The following is an 18,069-nucleotide window of genomic DNA, read 5'->3' on the forward strand; positions in this document are numbered from 1 at the left end:
CCGGAGTCGGGATTGCTCACGGACGTGAGAATCCTTTTCATCACACTACGTGCGAGAGCGCGAGTGTGTGAAAGCTGGGTGGCTGAGGCTTTGTGCCAGTGATGACCTTTCACCCAACTGGTGAAGGTCGCGGTCACCCCTGGGGTATCCCCTTTTCCAGTGGAAGAAGGGTCAATACCCCCTTTAAGGTAAACTATTCTCTCCTCAGCTCGGTCGTCGGTCAGCTCCGAGAGGGAATCGCCGTGTCCGGATCCGATTGAAGATTGCCAGGTCCGTTGAAGGTTCCGGTACCTGAAGGTGAGAGAGAGCGGCGCCTGGTGAGTACCGAGACTACACCTGCACGGCAGCAGGCACCACCACACGCGCAGCCGCACCTCTCACATTTTGGCGTAGTCGGCAGGATCAAGGATACCGGATCACGGACACGATGTGGAACGCCACCAAGAAGACCTCCCTGCGGACGGCTCCGGGACAGACTCACCCCCGGACGTGTGCGGACCAGAGCGACTGGGTGACGGTGTCTGGGGCAGACCTCCTGAAGATGGTGCAGCGGTCGGTCCAGCGTGAAAAGGAGGAGCGCCGGGAGAAGGGGCGCAAGAAGGCCGCTGTGACGCCCTGTAAGAAATGTCGGCAAACAGGACACTTCGCCGACGAGTGTACTTGGAGAGAGACGTCCCCAAAGAAGGTGGTCCAGGAAGCGGACCGAAGACGTCAGAGGGGCCAAGCGAAGAAGGAGTCCTGGTGTTTGCTCTGCGGAAACTACGGGCATGAGCACAACAGTTGTCCCTGGGACGAAGAGTTGAGCCAAGACGAGGTTGATTCCTGGTGTGAAAGCTGTGGAGATCCCCGACATCGGCTCCTGGAATGTCCATGGACTGAAGACAGGACGGACTACGAGGCCACGGGGAAGCAGCTGACGGAATCTCGTCAGCAGCTTTGGGACCGGGTGGCTGCAGAGCCTGTGTGTGCGCTCTGCGAGGCGAGAGGACATGCGCTTCCCGATTGTCCGTGGAATGAAGACCGGATGATTGCGGATGGTCGCGCCCAGAGATGGGAGGAGGAAACCAGGGAAATGGAGCGGAAGACCCTGCTGGAAGTTAGTTCGCAGGTGCCCATTTCCTCTGAGCCGGAACCAACGGGTGAAGATTCCCCAGTGAAGGAGGTGGACAAGGAACCCGTCTTGGAGAAGGTGGCAGTGGCCCTCCCTTGTTGGAAGTGTCGGCGACCAGGACATGCGGCCAGTGAGTGCCCCTGGGAAGATGCCGCGGACCTACTTTGTCCCAAGAAAGTGACCCCAGTAAGGCAGAATCCTTTCCCGCATAAGGCGGAGGTGGACGACTGGGAGGTGAAGAGACCACGCTGTGAAGAGAAGCGTGAAGACCCAGTGATGGAGACGTCCGGAATCTCCCCGCGATGGAACCGTCCACGACCAGGACGTGCGGAACAGATGTGTCCTGGGTACCTAGAGATGCCAGCGGAAGCGAAGGAGTACGCTGAGGAAGTAACGATGCCAGCGGAAGCGAAGGAGTACGCTGAGGAAGCAGAGGTACCAGCGGAAGAGACTAAGTACGCTGAGGAGGAAAATAATACCCCAGTCCAGATATCGGAGGAGGACTCGGACTACAGTGAGCTGTCCGCCGACGAATCCCTCCAAGAACAGATGGAGGACAACTCTGGCATCGGAAGCGCCGACGAGAGTGACTGGCAAGATCGTGTGGAGTCGTGCTCCCAGTTGAATGCCCTCCGTGAAAAGGAGGAGATGGTCCTGGAGCAAGAAGACCTGCCGGAAGTGCCGAAATGGACGGACGTACGGGGAGAGGATCGAGATGCTGTGGGAGGACCCGTTCCAGAGGAAGACATGGGACCTTTGGAGATGCCCCACGAGGAGATGCGACAGATGGTGGTTGTTGCCCGGGAGGAAACGGATGCCCCGGAGGATTCCACTGTTGGGTGGTGGTCGGTACCACACCCTGAAGACAGGGACGATGCCACAGACGATCTGAAAGGCCAAGAGTGGGTGACTGTTTTCCCCGTGGAGGAAGAGCCCCCTTGGTGGCCAACGTCGAGCGACCGTGAGGAGATGCCACTCCCCCAGAGGATCCGCCGATGGAGGTCAGGAGGTAAGAAGAGGAACCCGGATGTGGAAGGATGTGGGGTCACAGCCCGTCCGGGCTGGGCCCTCGAACACAACCTCGCCGGAGGGATCTCGGAATTCCCTGACCCGCGGACAAGGGACATCGTGAGGAACTTTGTAGGGACTACAAAGGAAAAAGGGGGGGGGAAATGTAGAGATGTGCCCTGTGGGCACATCAGTGGTGCTGTCACTGGCTGGGGACAGCGCTGGGGCAGCTTGTCTGTCCCCAGCGCTGGGTGCATGGCGGCGGTGGGTGTCCGGTGCAGGGATTACCCTTTTCCCTGCACCGGACCGGAGGCTGCGGAGGGCTTTGAATGTTGGCGCCCTCCGGGAGCCAATCGCGGCTCCCGGAGCGGCGGCCAGTCAGAGAGGGACGCGGTGAGCCAATCGGCGCTCGCCGCATCATAGGCCCCGCCCCCGGCGTCTGACGTCAGACGCCGGGCGGGAGCCGAAGAGGTGCAGAAGCGCGCCGAAGAGCGGGAGAGAAGCGGCCGGTACTCGGATGGAGAAGACCGCGCGGGTGAGCGGGGGAGACGCCGCGAGGAGAAGAAGAAGACGGCCGTGGAAAGAGGTGCTGAAGAGGCCGGAAGACGTCGGGCTCCAGCAAGAAGATGTCCAGCGGCGGCTGGATGCGGAGGAGCGGAGGCGACGCCGCTGGCCAGGACGGGTCAGCGGCAGAAGAGGGCGCTGGAGATCTCTGGAGCAGGTGAGACCTCAGTGAGGCAACTTTTACCCCCTCCCTTTTCCTCCCTCGACCACCAGGGACGGGCATTAGGCCCGGGGGCACAATTCAGGCACTAGGCCTGTTGCGCAGATAGGAGGTTGGGGTCACCATCATAGTCGGTGGTTTGGGCGTTAGGCCCAAGCCACCTAAGCGGCTGATAGGCGGGCGTTAGGCCCGAGGGGCAGATCAGGCAATAGGCCTGTGGGGCATTAGAGGGCGTTAGGCCCTAGTGTATTCTGGGCAATAGGTATATATAAGGTGACCCTGGGCACAAGGCCCAGGGCACCCAAAGGGTGACAAGTTAGGCGGCGCTAGGCCCGTGGGTGAAGTCAGGCCTCTGGCCTGTGTGCAGTTAGGGGGCGCTAGGCCCAGGGAATAAGTGCCCTCCCGAGGTGAGTAAAGGTGGCACTGGGCACTAGGCCCAGGTACCTTGAGGTGTTTAGGTAGGCAGGTCCACGGGACCTGAGCCTCATAGAAGGTCGTGTACAGGAGGTGGGCAGGCCGTGCGGCGCCCACCCCCTTTCCAGAGGTAGGGGTGTAAAGGGACAGCACCGTGTGATCTTGTATTCCGATATTGTGTATGTTGTTACCGTGCAGGGCAAAGTGTCTGTTTGTTTAAGTTGTGCATAGTTGTGTTGCACCACTCACACGAGCTAGTTTGAGGGCTCTGTTTATGTAGCTAGTGTAGCGGACGCACACTAGGGTAGTTCTTGGCCCTGCACGGCTGTTTCTCTTTGCCTCCTTACAGGGACCTGTAAGTGGAGAAGATTGGAGTGCAAGACTTGTGACGGTGAGTAGCATCCGTGTATGTTTGTCCCTTGTCTGTCCCCGAGCGCCGGAGTCGGGATTGCTCACGGACGTGAGAATCCTTTTCATCACACTACGTGCGAGAGCGCGAGTGTGTGAAAGCTGGGTGGCTGAGGCTTTGTGCCAGTGATGACCTTTCACCCAACCGGTGAAGGTCGCGGTCACCCCTGGGGTATCCCCTTTTCCAGTGGAAGAAGGGTCGATACCCCCTTTAAGGTAAACTATTCTCTCCTCAGCTCGGTCGTCGGTCAGCTCCGAAAGGGAATCGCCATGTCCGGATCCGATTGAAGATTGCCAGGTCCGTTGAAGGTTCCGGTACCTGAAGGTGAGAGAGAGCGGCGCCTGGTGAGTACCGAGACTACACCTGCACGGCAGCAGGCACCACCACACGCGCAGCCGCACCTCTCACACATTACATCGATACTAACCATATATGCACTATCATATGCAATTAGTATCGCAAAGGACAGCTCTGCCGATAACAGTCGTCCTTTGAGATGCATTTAGTTTCCCGGACTTCCGGGTTTCGGCCCTGGGAGTCTGTCTGCGCAAGTGGCCGCGGGGCATGCTGGGAAGGATCCAGTGGCGGATCCAGGGAGGGGGGCAATCGGGCACATGCTCCCCCTGTCATTTGTGGCCTCTGTCCCCCGTCCGTCCGTCCCCCCCCCCCCCCGCTTGTGTCACTGAGACACGCTGCCGCTCAGTCCGGCGCCAGCGTCTCTCAGCTGTCAGGAGGAGAGGGCGGCTATGTCTGGCGGCGTGTAGCGGACTTCAAACCAGCCGCCGGTTCGTGAGCCAATCAGAGCTCACGGACCGGCAGCCAAGCAGGAGCCGCCGCTGCCGGTCCGCGAGCTCTGATTGGCTCACGAACTGGCGGCTAGTTTGAAGTCCTACACGCCGCCGCCACCGGCGCCAGACATAGCCACGCTCTCCTCCAGACACCCCCAGAGCCGGGCGGAGAAGCAGCAGCAGCAGTAGTTAGGGGGGGCATTTATATACCTGCTGTGGGGGCATTTGTATACCTGGCACTGTGAGGGCAATTGTATACCTGGCAATGTGGGGCATTTGTATACCTGGCACTGTGGGGGCAATTGTTTACCTGGCACTGTGGGGGCAATTGTTTACCTGGCACTGTGGGGGCATTTGTATACCTGACACTGTGGGGGCATTTTTGGATCTGGCCCTATAGGGGCATTTTTGAATCTGGCACTGTGAGGGCATTACTACTGGAGGCTAAAACTACAAGGGGGGCATAACTACAGGGGCTAAACTACAATGGGGCAAACTACCGGGGGGCATTACTACTGGTAGCTAAACTACAAGCAGGCAAACTACTGGGGGCATTACCACTGGGAGGCTAAACTAAAGGGGGGGGGGGTAAACTACTGGGGTGATAACTGCAGGGGCATTACCACTGGGGGCATAACTACTAGGGCGCTAAATGACTACGGGCATTACTACAGGCAACATTACTACTGGGGGCAATACGGGCATTGCATAAGGGGCACCACTACTATGGGGTCTATATAAGGGGCACTACCAGTACAGTGGACATTGCATAATGAGCGCTACAACTGTGGGCATTGTATAAAAAGCGCCACCTCACATGCATCGAAGCCGCACGCAAATGTACTTGCCCCTTCCATGGTGCCCCCCCTATAATTTTCTTCTGGATCCACCCCTGGAAGGATCCGAACGGTAAGAAGCACATAGGCTTCTAAAGGGTAACCCTCCACATTGGAGCCAGGCGTCGGGGCTTTAGTACATTTGAAAATGCGGTAAAAACCCAGAAAACGGGGGTTTTACTGCATTTCTGCTTTAGTACATCCCACCCGAAGTGTTAGTGAAGTAAACGTTTGGTTGAAGGGCATATTGGAGTATATTGAGACAAGGGGGGTCTAGAGGAGCCATTAAGTCTAATGGTTTAATTTAATAATTAGATTTAGGGTAACGCTGACCTTTACGGAATGTTAGAGGGCCACAGATGCAGCCCTGGAGGTGTACCAGGCAGCCCATCACTGGTTTATACGCTTCCTATGTGTCCTACACACTGTAAAAGTCTGAGCACAAAAAGTAACACAGCTTATCCCATTGCGCTGCATATATCACAGATGGGAAAACCTCACATAAATACACACAGAGGGTCAATGTATTAGGCTGTGCACTGCAAGCATCTGCGAGTTCCCAGCGAGGCTGTCTAACATTCCTAAGGGGCAATTATTTAAATAGCAAAACTACTCTGGTTTTGACCTTTAAACGATTATCTCTTTCACACATTGGGCAGTCTCTCTGAGAACTCGCCGATGCTTGCGTCACACAGCCTAATACATTCACCCCCAGATCTTATATTAGCTGTGAATAAACCCTTTTATGGTCCATCTCCAACTACAAGCACCCAGTGTTGCAACCTGTAAATTCAATTGAAAAGTGGTCACTTTATGGAACAATTCTCAATGAAACCAGAAATGATATATACAGTATATGTAATGATATAGATATTGCCATAAATTTGTGTCTGTGCTTTTCATGTTTTACAAGCGACACCCCTCCCTGTATGTGGCTGTGGGGATGGGTGTGTCGTTACTGGTGGGTGATGTCAGTGCAGGAGGAGTCTCCTGGGCAGGATATAAATACTGAGCCGTGTTCCTGCTGTGATCAGACATCTCTAGCTCTGAGCTGAGTTCTTGCTTCAACAGTGATTGAACGGAACCCTCTCGGAGTCTCCTCTCTGTACTAAGGAATCTCTTCTATTCACTTACTACTTTTTTTGTGACTCTTCCGCCACCAAAAACCACCAAACGCTGCAATGGGGTCCCAGGTGCGCCAGAACTTCCACAGTGACTGCGAAGCTGCCATCAACCGTATGGTGAATCTGGAGCTGTATGCGTCCTACACCTACCTCTCCATGGTGAGTACCCCCATATACATACACCTACCTCTACACAGTGAGTACCCCGTATACATATACATTCACCTACCTCTATGGTGAGTACCCCGTATACATATACATACACCTACTTCTACATGGTGAGTACCCCCATATACATGCACCTACCTCTACACAGTGAGTACCCCGTATACATATACATTCACCTACCTCTCCATGGTGAGTACCCCCATATACATGCACCTACCTCTACACAGTGAGTACCCCGTATACATATACATTCACCTACCTCTACATGGTGAGTACCCCCATATACATACACCTACCTCTACACAGTGAGTACCCCGTATACATATATTCACCTACCTCTCCATGGTGAGTACCCCCATATACATACACCTACCTCTCCATGGTGAGTACCCCCATATACATACACCTACCTCTCCATGGTGAGTACCCCATATACATACACCTACCACTCCCTGGTGAGTACCTCAAATACATACACCTACCCCTCCCTGGTGAGTACCCCAATTACATACACCTACCCCTCTCTGGTGAGTACCCCAATTACATACACCTACCCCTCCCTGGTGAGTACCTCAAATACATACACCTACCCCTCCCTGGTGAGTACCTCAAATACATACACCTACCCCTCCCTGGTGAGTACCTCAAATACATACACCTACTCCTCCCTGGTGAGTACCCCAATTACATACACCTACCCCTCTCTGGTGAGTACCCCAATTACATACACCTACCTCTCCATGGTGAGTACCCCAGTTACATACACCTACCTCTCCATGGTAAGTACTACCAATATATACACCGACCTGTCCATGGTGAGTCCCCCACATAGATACACCTACCTTCCTCTTATGAATAGCCCATATACATTCACCTATCCCTTCCTGGTGAGTGAATCTGGAGCTGTATGCATCCTACACTTACCCCTTCATGGTAAGTACCCCATATACGTATAGGTACACGTACCTCTCCCTGCTAAGTACCCATATACATACATACATACATACATACATACACCTACCCTTCCCTGGTGAGTAACCCCATATACATACACCTACCCCTCCTTGGTAAACAACCCCATATGCACACACCTACCCATCCCTGGCGAGTACCCAATATCATACACCTACCTCTCCATGGTGAATACCCCATAGACATGCACCTACCTCTCCCTGGTGAGTAGGCCCATATACATACACCTACCTCTCCCTAATGAGTAGCCCTACATACATACACCTATATCCCCTTTGATTTTCTCTTGAGTCACCTTGATGCTGGAAGTGGGCAATATGTCTTTTTCCAAGGGTTGTGGAACTACAAGTCTCAGCATGATCTTGTATTTCCATCGCAGATGGTAACCGTAGGGAGTCAGTTCCTGGTTGTGTAGTAGATTAGACATCTGCTGTTTTGTTCTAGATCTATGTGAACACAGTCTCTAATGTCCTACATGACTAGTGTGTCTCTTTATACAGAGCGCACCCCTGTGTCCTAGTACAGTATGTGCTTCTTCTGTGACTCCAGTTCTCCATACACCCTGTGCCCTCGTACACTGTACACATCTTATCTCTGTTCCCTGGGGGGAGAGAATGTGTTTTTCAGTAACCGCTCCCACACCAGGACATAGAGCGGGGCGGGGGGGATGGAGAGCCTCACCCTCGTAATGTGATCTGTTCCTGCTGCGGCAACAGGATAGAGTGGAATGATGAAATACATTTTATCTGCCATCTATACAGTAGTTTTATTTATTCCTTCATCTAAGCACCAATTAATGCCAGACATCTGCACTCCTTTATATGTGGTATCCTGAAATTATTCACATGTGTGCCATGTTTATATGCTCCCTGTAATGGTTTGCTAATCTAGCACCTGCGTAGCAGTGAGATTTCTATTACTCTGACGGTAACAGAAGTAAATCCAAAAAATGCACATCCAGATATGGATTAGTCACTTGTAATATCTTGTGATACAGTGAGAACCCTGACACTGAGCATATACTGTATGTATACCTCCCAACTGTTCCACATTCAGTGGGAAAGGCCCATTTCCCAAGGACTGTCCCACCGTCTACATAGCTGAGCTGCGAGTAAGTAGCAGGTGAACAGGTGCCGTGCGCACAGCATCTATTCACAGTGTAGGGGAGCCTGGGGGGCCCCACAGTGACGAGATTGGCGTTACCAGGAAGCTATGCCCCCTTTCCCTTAGGCTCTGCCCCTTTGAATGAAGCAAAACACTTCATTAATTAATCTGTAACATGAAATGTTATCCTAACAATGCTATCAGCTTCTTCCTACAAGAGCTTTCTTTTAAAAATCAATCTTTATAACTCATCTTCTCTCCCCATTCAGTCCTTCTTCTTCGATCGTGATGACGTGGCCCTTCATCACGTGGCTGAGTACTTCAAGAACCAGAGCCACGAGGAGAGAGAGCATGCTGAGAAGTTTCTGAAGTATCAGAACAAGCGTGGGGGGCGCATTGTCCTGCAGGACCTCAAGGTGAGTACAGCCTCCTCTCTGGCCTGGAGATCTGGGCTCAGCGATGAGAATCTTGTGCAGGTGGCTGTCAGGGTAACGCGGAGTCCTGGGACTTTATTATTCATAAATGAAGACTAATTACTAATGAAATACGCTAAACTGCAACTCTACTACTTGTTGTCCACCTGACACCCTCCCATTGTGGAACATCACTAGTGACGCTTCCTCCCCACTTTGTAGAACTGACCGGCCAACCTATGGTGGTGGTAGATTCTGTCACAAACTACTGATGCTCCTTGTTCTATTTCCTTTCATTTTACAGTAAATATCAGAAAGGTATTTACCTAGTTAGTACTTTCCCAACTGACAATAAAGGTCTAAATATTTTCTTTTCCTCGTAATCTGTTCTGTCTGAGGTCTTCATGGCGGTCTGGATCATACTGAAATGGAACTTCTAGGTTGGTTCTTGAGAAATCAGTTCCCAAAAACCACGGAGGAGCTTGATCTGATTTCAGTGCCGCCAAATGGAAGCAAGAGATGCTTTCTATATAGAACTACTTTCTCTATTTACACTAAACCAATGTCACAATGGCTAACCCACATCTTATAGGTAGCTTCTCTCAGTATCCATGTAGCTATAACAATAAACGCCTCCTGATCTTTCTCTTAGAAACCAGAACGTGACGAGTGGGGCAACACCCTGGAGGCCATGCAGGCTGCGCTGCAGCTGGAGAAGACTGTCAACCAGGCCCTCCTGGACCTGCACAAATTGGCCACTGACAAGGTGGACCCACATGTAAGTATCTAGATGTCCTGTAACTGGCCTAGCATGCAAATGTACCAGCAGTGGTGCAAGTGGAAAAAATGTGTTATAGGTACTGTGTGCGCACGTGCCAAAAAAATGGATGTGGCCAATGACAATGGGGGCGTGCTACACATATTGGGGGGCCAGATACACTTATGACACCAATAGTGCCAGATACACATATGCCCCCACAGTGCCAGATACGCCCCCACCGTGCCAGATATGCTCCTGCAGTGCCAGACGCACAAATGCCCAACGGTGCTAGATACACAAATGCCCCCAGTAGTGCCATATATGCCCCCACAGTGCCAGATATGCCCCCACTGTGCCAGATACACATATGCCACCACAGTGCCGGATACACATGCCCCCGCAGTGCCAGATACACATATGCCCCGAGTGCCAGATATGCCCCCACAGTGCCAGATGCACAAATGCCCCACAATACCAGATGCACAAATGCCCCATGGTACCAGATGCACAAATGCCCCCAGTAGTGTCATATATGTCCCCACAGTGCCAGATACACATTGCCCCAGAGTGTCAGATACACATTGCCCCAGAGTGTCAGATACACATATGCCCCCACAGTGCCAGATATGCCCCCACTGCGCCAGATACACATATGCCCCCGCAGTGCCAGATACACATGCCCCCGCAGTGCCAGATACACATGCCCCCGCAGTGACGGATACACATATGCCCCCTCAGTGCCAGATATGCCCCCTCAGTGCCAGATACACATGCCCCCACAGTGCCAGATACACATGCCCCCACAGTGCCAGATACACATGCCCCCACAGTGCCAGATACACATGCCCCCACAGTGCCAGATATGCCCCAGCAGTGCAACTTACCATTGTTGCTGCTGCCTGGGGCTGACACTGTCTTCTGCTGGGGAGAGGAGAGCGCAGCACACGCTCATCCTGTCCCTCTCCTGCCTCAGTCCGGTCTGCTGAACTGGCGCTGGTCCGCAAGCCAATCAGGGCTCACGGTCCGGCAGCAGTGTCTTCTGATTGGCTGCCAGACCGGCTCTGTGCACGCCGGCGCTGCCGCCGCCACTGCCGGACTCGGGTCGGGACTCGCAGGAAAGGAGAGGCGCGTGCTGCGCTCTCCTCTCTCCAAAACCCAGTGTCTGCAAGGTGGCGGCCCGGCGGTACGATGTACCTGCTGGGATTTTCTTACAGGTACGCCGTACCGCCCCGTACCGGGATACTTGCAGCAATGCGTACCAGTAACTGCTCCAATCTGACTTCATAACTGCTACATTATACACTGTTAGGGTTCTTGCCACTACCTGGGTTACCTGCTGACATAACAGCACATCAGCTACAGCTAGTTCCTGCACATGGACCTGTTGTACACCTTTTGTCCATAGCACTTCTAGGGTAGAGTTACTAAAGCTTCTAAAATAGACAACTGGAGGAGTTGCCATTAGCAACCAATCAGATTCAGTCTATCATTTTCTAGAATCTAACAGAGAGGCAAAATCTGATTGGTTTCTATAGGCAACACCTCCTCTTTTAATAATTAGACGATTTAGTAAATCTACCCCTAGAGTTTCCATTGTAGTAGAATTTGCACTTTATGACCCACCCTCTGCAGAGTTGTGTATGACGGGGGGTAGCCTGTATATAACGGATATGTCTCCTTTCTAGCTCTGTGACTTCCTGGAGTCGGAGTACCTGGAGGAACAGGTGAAGTCTATGAAGCAGTTGGGAGACTACATCACCAACCTGAAGCGCCTTGGGGTGCCCCAGAACGGCATGGGCGAGTACCTGTTTGACAAGCACACCTTGGGAGAGAGCAGCTAAGAGGTCTCCCTCCTGAGAGGATACAACCAGTCTACTCTGTGTCTATAATTCCTGGTTCCACTTGTCTCCTGGGGGCTATTCCTCAGGGGTAATGAGATGTGCACCTTGTGTGATGTTACCTGTAGAGCAGCAGTGACTGTGCTTGTCAGCAAGCTTCCAATAAAGTTTTTTTCTGCATGTGACGTGTCTTCCCTTAATGTTCCGGCTCAGGGGTCTGATGCAGGAACAGCTGCAAATGCGGCTGCACAACTGCCCAGTATTATTCTCTGCAAAGCAAGGCTAACTATAAGGTCATCTTTGTATTATTGTAATCATTTTTAAAGTAAAAACTCACCACAAAATCATATATGTACTGTATGTGTATGTCAATCTGGCTCTGATACAAGCCAATACCTCCACAGCCATTGCCATGATTGTATACTGTGTGTGTGTGTGTGTGTGTGTGTGTGTGTGTGTGTGTGTGTGTGTGTGTGTGTGTGTGTGTGTGTGTGTGTGTATATATATATATATATATATATATATATATATATATATATATATATATATATATATATATATATATATATATATAAACGTCATTACTGGTTACCAGTTACACCATGTGTGAGAACAGTGGGGCACTTCATCTGCCGATGTCTGACTCCTGACTAAAAATATTGCGGTGGATGTTTCCTTATAACCCCGGGAAATAATGCACATATATTGGCAAACTGCTCAATCAGATTGTGATGTCACTCAGGTGCTAAAAAGGAGGGGTAATTCTGTGTAAGAAAAAAAAAAAATTTGTTATCCCTAATGCACACTGAGTGAAAAATAATACTACATAATAATCAGATAATACCGAGATCTTAGTTGCGTATATCTGCAGATATAGGGTTAAGCCCCCAGGCCGATCGGCAAGGCGTCTCCGTCACTGGGGGTCCGTAATACTCGGTAAGGGTCCGGGGTGCAGGACCCCATCACGTCGGCACAGGTCGGCTACCCCAGGTCAGCACACAGGTGAAAATTAATAAGGGATAATAAGAAGCACATAAGTGCTATGTAAGTGAAGTGTGATTGAAATAATACAAAAATATATACAAAGTGATAGGGAAAATCATAAATGTTAATAAAGTGCTAGGGTGTGCTGACCTGAAGCCGCCCAGCCATACCGACGCATGGGCCACCGCACCCCACACCCACCCCATAAATAATTACACATATGTCTGGGTCTGAATGCCCAGTGTAAGGCCACATGATAAAGGCTCCTACAGCATCTGAGAGCCAGCTTACCTGGAGACACCCCTAGCTTCTCCAATGGCATTCTGGAGTCAGCAATCCCTCCTAATGCTGACCCATCCATACCCATCCATTATTTTTCACTCAGTGTGCATTAGGGAAAACGAAATGTTTTTCCAACCCCGGGAAATACCAAGGATAATCTACAATTTTACGTACATTAATTAGATGTCACAGTGCCGATAACTGAATTATCCCCTATGATTCAAAATAAAATCCAACATCTTGCTCACAGCCTGTAAAAGTGTAAATGTTGTTAAATGAGTTTTGTATTGGTCACACTCAGTAAACATTGGAAATGTAATGTAATGAGGCCTTGGTACAAGTCTTCTCGCTACATCCTGCTGTAATACGCAGAAGCCAATAGGGAACAAATATTCCATGTACAGTTCACTGGGATCAGCTAATCGGCAACATAATGAGAGTAATTAAGAGTTAAATGCCCTACACAGTAATGCCCTATGGAACACATTTTGCCCCACAGAGTAAGGCCACTGATACCATATTATGCCCCACACAATTATGCCCCTGACACCATATTAAATGCCTCATATAGTAATGCCCCTTACACTACCTGCTTTTTGTCAGAGGTTTCATGATGGTGATGATGATGATGCCGTCTGCTGCCTGCTACTCGCTGCCCACTGTTAGGATCTCCTGCTCTGTGCTGCCATGGCAACCGGGAGGCAAGTGTTAGCGAAGTAATCTGAGCGCAGCTGATACTCTGGTCCGGGTTTTTACTGTGTAGTGGTTACAGACTCTGTGCACGGCAGGGAATCCGGCGCTGGTTTTGTGCTCAGTCTGTGAGGTCTGAGTGGGGCGAGGACAGCACCTGCTATATAAACCATCCTCTCAGGCTAGGCAAATGCTGCTGAATCTTTGTTTGTTAGTCAGTTCCAGAGAGTTAGCTAGTACTGTGTGACTTTGTATTTACTTGTTGCTTACTGCGAATAGGCCTTGGGATTCGGTACTTCATTCTGCCAATCCGGACCTAGCAGTAAGACTGGAGTCAGTTGTTTGACCTGCTGGGGTTCTTTTGCTATTCTGTGAACCCAGCAGGTTTGCGGCTGTACTCTCAGACCTGCTTGCTTAATCCTCACTCACTGTGCAGGGCGTCCAGGTGTCAGTTTAGTGGCAGTAAGCTGAACCTGTGCCCTGCAAGTGGGGGTTAGGATTGTGGATACTCTCCTTGTGTCTATATTTCTATCTCTGACCACTGGTGTGCGTAACATATTCAGCAGCCTTACTCCTGTTGAAATTTTGTGGGAATATGGAGCATACCCCTCAAAATACTTTGCAACAGGTGGTCGATCAGGTGCAGGTCCTGACTCGACAATTTAATGAGATGTCCATTAAAATGAACACCCCGCAGGCCGCTAGCGGAGCTCCCGCAGCAGTAGCGGCAAGTTCAGGGGTTAAGGAGCCGAAAGTAAATCTCCCGGATCGTTTTTCTGGAGATCGCTCGCAGTTCTTTTGTTTCAAGGAGAGCTGTAAGCTATATTTCAGGCTTAGGCCCCAGTCTTCTGGGTCGGAGATTCAGCGGGTGGGCATGGTGATTTCCTTGCTACAAGGAGACCCACAGGTCTGGGCATATGGGTTACAGCCTGACTGTCCGTCGCTTAAAAGTGTTGATGCTTTTTTTACGGCACTGGGCATTTTGTATGATGACCCTGACAAGATGGCTTCAGCCGAGGCTCAGATTACGGTTCTTAAGCAAGGGCGACGGCCAGCTGAGGTTTATAGTACGGAGTTTCGGAGGTTGGCTCATGATACCCAGTGGAATGACCCAGCTCTGAGAAACCAGTACCGAAGGGGCCTTTCTGACCAGATAAAGGACCAACTGGTACAATATCCCTCGCCTGATAGCTTAGATCAGCTCATGCAGTTATCCATCCGGGTGGATAGACGACTGAGAGAGCGTAGGCTTGAAAGGGAGACCGCAGTTTCCTTTTTTCCCAAGGGAACCTCAGACTCTGAGGAATATTCCGAGGAGCCTATGCAGATTGGGGCTACCCGCCTCTCCTCGCGTGAGAAGACGCAGAGGAGACAGCAGGGTTTGTGTTTGTACTGTGGGAATAAAGGTCATGTTGTAGTATCATGCCCAGAAAAACCGGAAAACTTCAGGGCCTGAGGGTGATGGGAAATATCCTGTCAGGCCAGAAGTCAGAATTTCCTAAAAAGACTTTTCTCATTCCAGTGACTTTGGAGATCCTCGGTCAAACTGTCAAGACTGAGGCCTTTGTTGACAGTGGGGCCGATGGGGTTTTCATGGACCGTCAATTCGCCCTGGAACACTCTGTTCCCTCAGTACCTTTGGCATCAGAGATTGAGATCTGTGGGTTAAACGGGGAACCATTGTCCCAGGGTAAAATTACCTCCTGCACCAGCCAAATTCCTTTGTTTATTGGAGCCACACACTCTGAAAAATTGTCTTTTTATGTGACTGTCTGTTCTTTTGCCCCATTGGTTTTGGGGTTACCCTGGTTAAGGGCCCATAACCCTCAATTTGACTGGGTCTCTGGGGAGATTCTTAGTTGGGGTAGTGATTGTTTCAGGAGTTGCTTGAGCCTTCCAGTCAGGCTCTCGCAGCTAAGTTTGCCAGGATTGCCAGGATGTTATGCAGATTTTGCGGATGTGTTCTCCAAAAAAGTTGCGGAGGTACTACCTCCCCATCGCCCCTATGACTGTGCCATTGATTTGTTGCCGGATGCTAAGCTTCCCAAGAGCAGGTTGTACTCCCTGTCACGTCCTGAGACTCAGGCTATGGCAGAGTACATTCAGGAGAACTTGGCTAAGGGATTTATCAGACCCTCACAGTCCCCAGTTGGGTCGGGGTTCTTTTTCGTGGGTAAAAAGGACGGTTCGTTGCGACCCTGCATCGACTTCAGGGAATTGAACCGTATCACGATTAAAAACTCGTACCCACTGCCTCTCATTTCGGTTTTGTTTGACCAGCTTCGTACTGCCATAATTTTTTCTAAGATTGACCTACGCGGTGCTTACAATCTGATCCGAATAAGAGAGGGGGATGAATGGAAGACTGCCTTTAATACCCACTCAGGGCATTATGAATATTTGGTGGTGCCTTTTGGGCTCTCTAATGCCCCGGCAGTCTTCCAGGAATTCATGAACTATGTGCTCAGGGAATATTTGGATAGATTCTTAGTTGTTTATCTAGATGACATCCTAATCTTCTCTCATTCCCTGGAGGAACATCGGAAGCATGTACGCTTAGTCCTCCAGAAACTCAGAGACCACCAGCTTGGGGCGAAGCTGGAGAAGTGCGAGTTTGAAGTCCAGCAAATCGCATTTCTAGGGTATATTATCTCCTCAGAAGGTTTCCAAATGGAGGGTTCTAAGGTACAGACAGTCCTGGATTGGGTGCAGCCCACTAGTTTGAAGGCGCTTCAGCGTTTTCTGGGCTTTGCGAATTTTTATAGACGGTTTATCGCTGGATTTTCGTCTATAGTGGCCCCCTTGGTGGCACTCACTAAGAAAGGGGCGGATGTTGCTCACTGGTCTTGTGAGGCCAAAGCGGCCTTTGCCCGTCTCAAAAGGGCATTTGTCTCGGCCAAGGTGCTGCGACACCCAGATCCAGAGCGTCCTTTTGTGGTAGAAGTGGATGCCTCTGAGATAGGTATTGGGGCAGTGCCCTCTCAGATGGGGGTGTCTGATAATCGCCTTCATCCCTGTGCTTACTTTTCCCGTAAATTTTCGTCTGCCGAGATGAATTATGATGTGGGTAACCGGGAATTGTTGGCTATAAAGGATGCACTCGGGGAGTGGAGACACTGGCTTGAGGGGGCTAAGTTTGTGGTCTCAATTCTCCCCGACCATAAGAATCTGGCATATTTAGAGTCAGCGAAGCGGCTCAATGCCAGGCAGGCACGATGGGCTTTGTTTTTTGCTTGCTTTAATTTTTTGATAACATATCGCCCTGGGTCAAAAAACATCAAGGCTGATGCGCTCTCGCAGAGTTTTGCTCCAGTTCAAGAGACCACCGAGGAGCCATTGCCCATTGTGTCCCCATCATGTATTAAAGTGGGCATTACCCAGGACCTCTTATCATTAGTCCTTAGAGCACAGGAGCAGGCTCCTCCAGACCTTCCGGTAGGTCTCTTGTTTGTGCCTCCTAGGTTAAGACAGCGAGTGTTCCTGGAATTCCATGCCAAGAGGTCGGCAGGGCATCCGGGTATTGCCAGAACTCGGGAGTTGCTGTCTAGGGCGGTGTGGTGGCCCTCGGTGGCTAGGGATGTGGATCAGTGGGTTCGGGCATGTGACGTTTGTGCCCAAAATAAAACTCCTAGAGAGGTTCCTGTCGGCCCATTACATCCACTCTCTATTCCGTCTAAGCCATGGACCCACATTTCCATGGATTTTGTGGTGGACTTGCCCAAATCCTCGGGGATGAAAGCCATTTGGGTTGTCGTTGACAGGTTTTCGAAGATGGCGCATTTCGTTCCACTGGTTGGGTTGCCATCGGCCAGATGCCTGTCTGAGTTATTTATGCAGCATGTTGTGCGCCTCCACGGGTTGCCACTTGATGTGGTCTCTGACCGTGGATCCCAGTTTGTGGCCAAATTCTGGAGGGCATTTTGTTCTGATCTCCAGATTTCTGTGAGCTTGTCGTCAGGCTACCATCCACAGTCTAATGGGCAGAATGAGAGGGTGAACCAGTCCTTGGAGCAGTTCCTCAGGTGTTATGTCTCCAAGTGTCATACTGACTGGGTTGCTCATCTGTCCATGGCGGAGTTTGCCTATAACAACGCGGCTCACTCTGCTACAGGGATCTCTCCCTTCCTTTGTGTGTATGGGCATCATCCTAAGGCCAATTCTTTTGACCCCCTGGATTCCACGTCTAGTGGTTCCTCTGTTGTTTCGGTCCATAGGGGTATTTGGAGGAAAGTGAAGAAAGCCCTTGTGTCTGTGTCATTAGTGACCAAAAGGGTTTTTGATAAGCGGAGAAGACCCTGCAGCTTCAAATTAGGAGACTTCGTCTGGTTGTCCACCAAGAATTTGAAGTTGAGACAGCCATCTCATAAGTTTGGCCCCCGGTTCATCGGCCCTTATAAGATCACCAGGGTTATCAATCCGGTGGCATTTCAGTTAGATCTGCCCC

General features: G+C 50.9%; 1 protein-coding gene across 1 annotated transcript; it reads left to right on the plus strand.

Annotated features, from left to right (window-relative positions):
• The first annotated feature begins 6,307 nt into the window (after positions 1 to 6,307).
• LOC134966006 (ferritin heavy chain A) lies at positions 6,308 to 11,849 on the plus strand. Its single transcript, XM_063942456.1, has 4 exons — positions 6,308 to 6,573; positions 8,928 to 9,074; positions 9,724 to 9,849; positions 11,517 to 11,849. The coding sequence occupies exons 1-4, from the start codon at positions 6,472 to 6,474 to the stop codon at positions 11,670 to 11,672; spliced, it is 531 nt and encodes a 176-aa protein (XP_063798526.1). The 5' UTR covers positions 6,308 to 6,471; the 3' UTR covers positions 11,673 to 11,849.
• The last annotated feature ends 6,220 nt before the right edge of the window (positions 11,850 to 18,069 follow it).

This window comes from Pseudophryne corroboree, chromosome 10 (genome assembly GCF_028390025.1).
Source record: "Pseudophryne corroboree isolate aPseCor3 chromosome 10, aPseCor3.hap2, whole genome shotgun sequence".
Classification (NCBI taxonomy): domain Eukaryota; kingdom Metazoa; phylum Chordata; class Amphibia; order Anura; family Myobatrachidae; genus Pseudophryne; species Pseudophryne corroboree.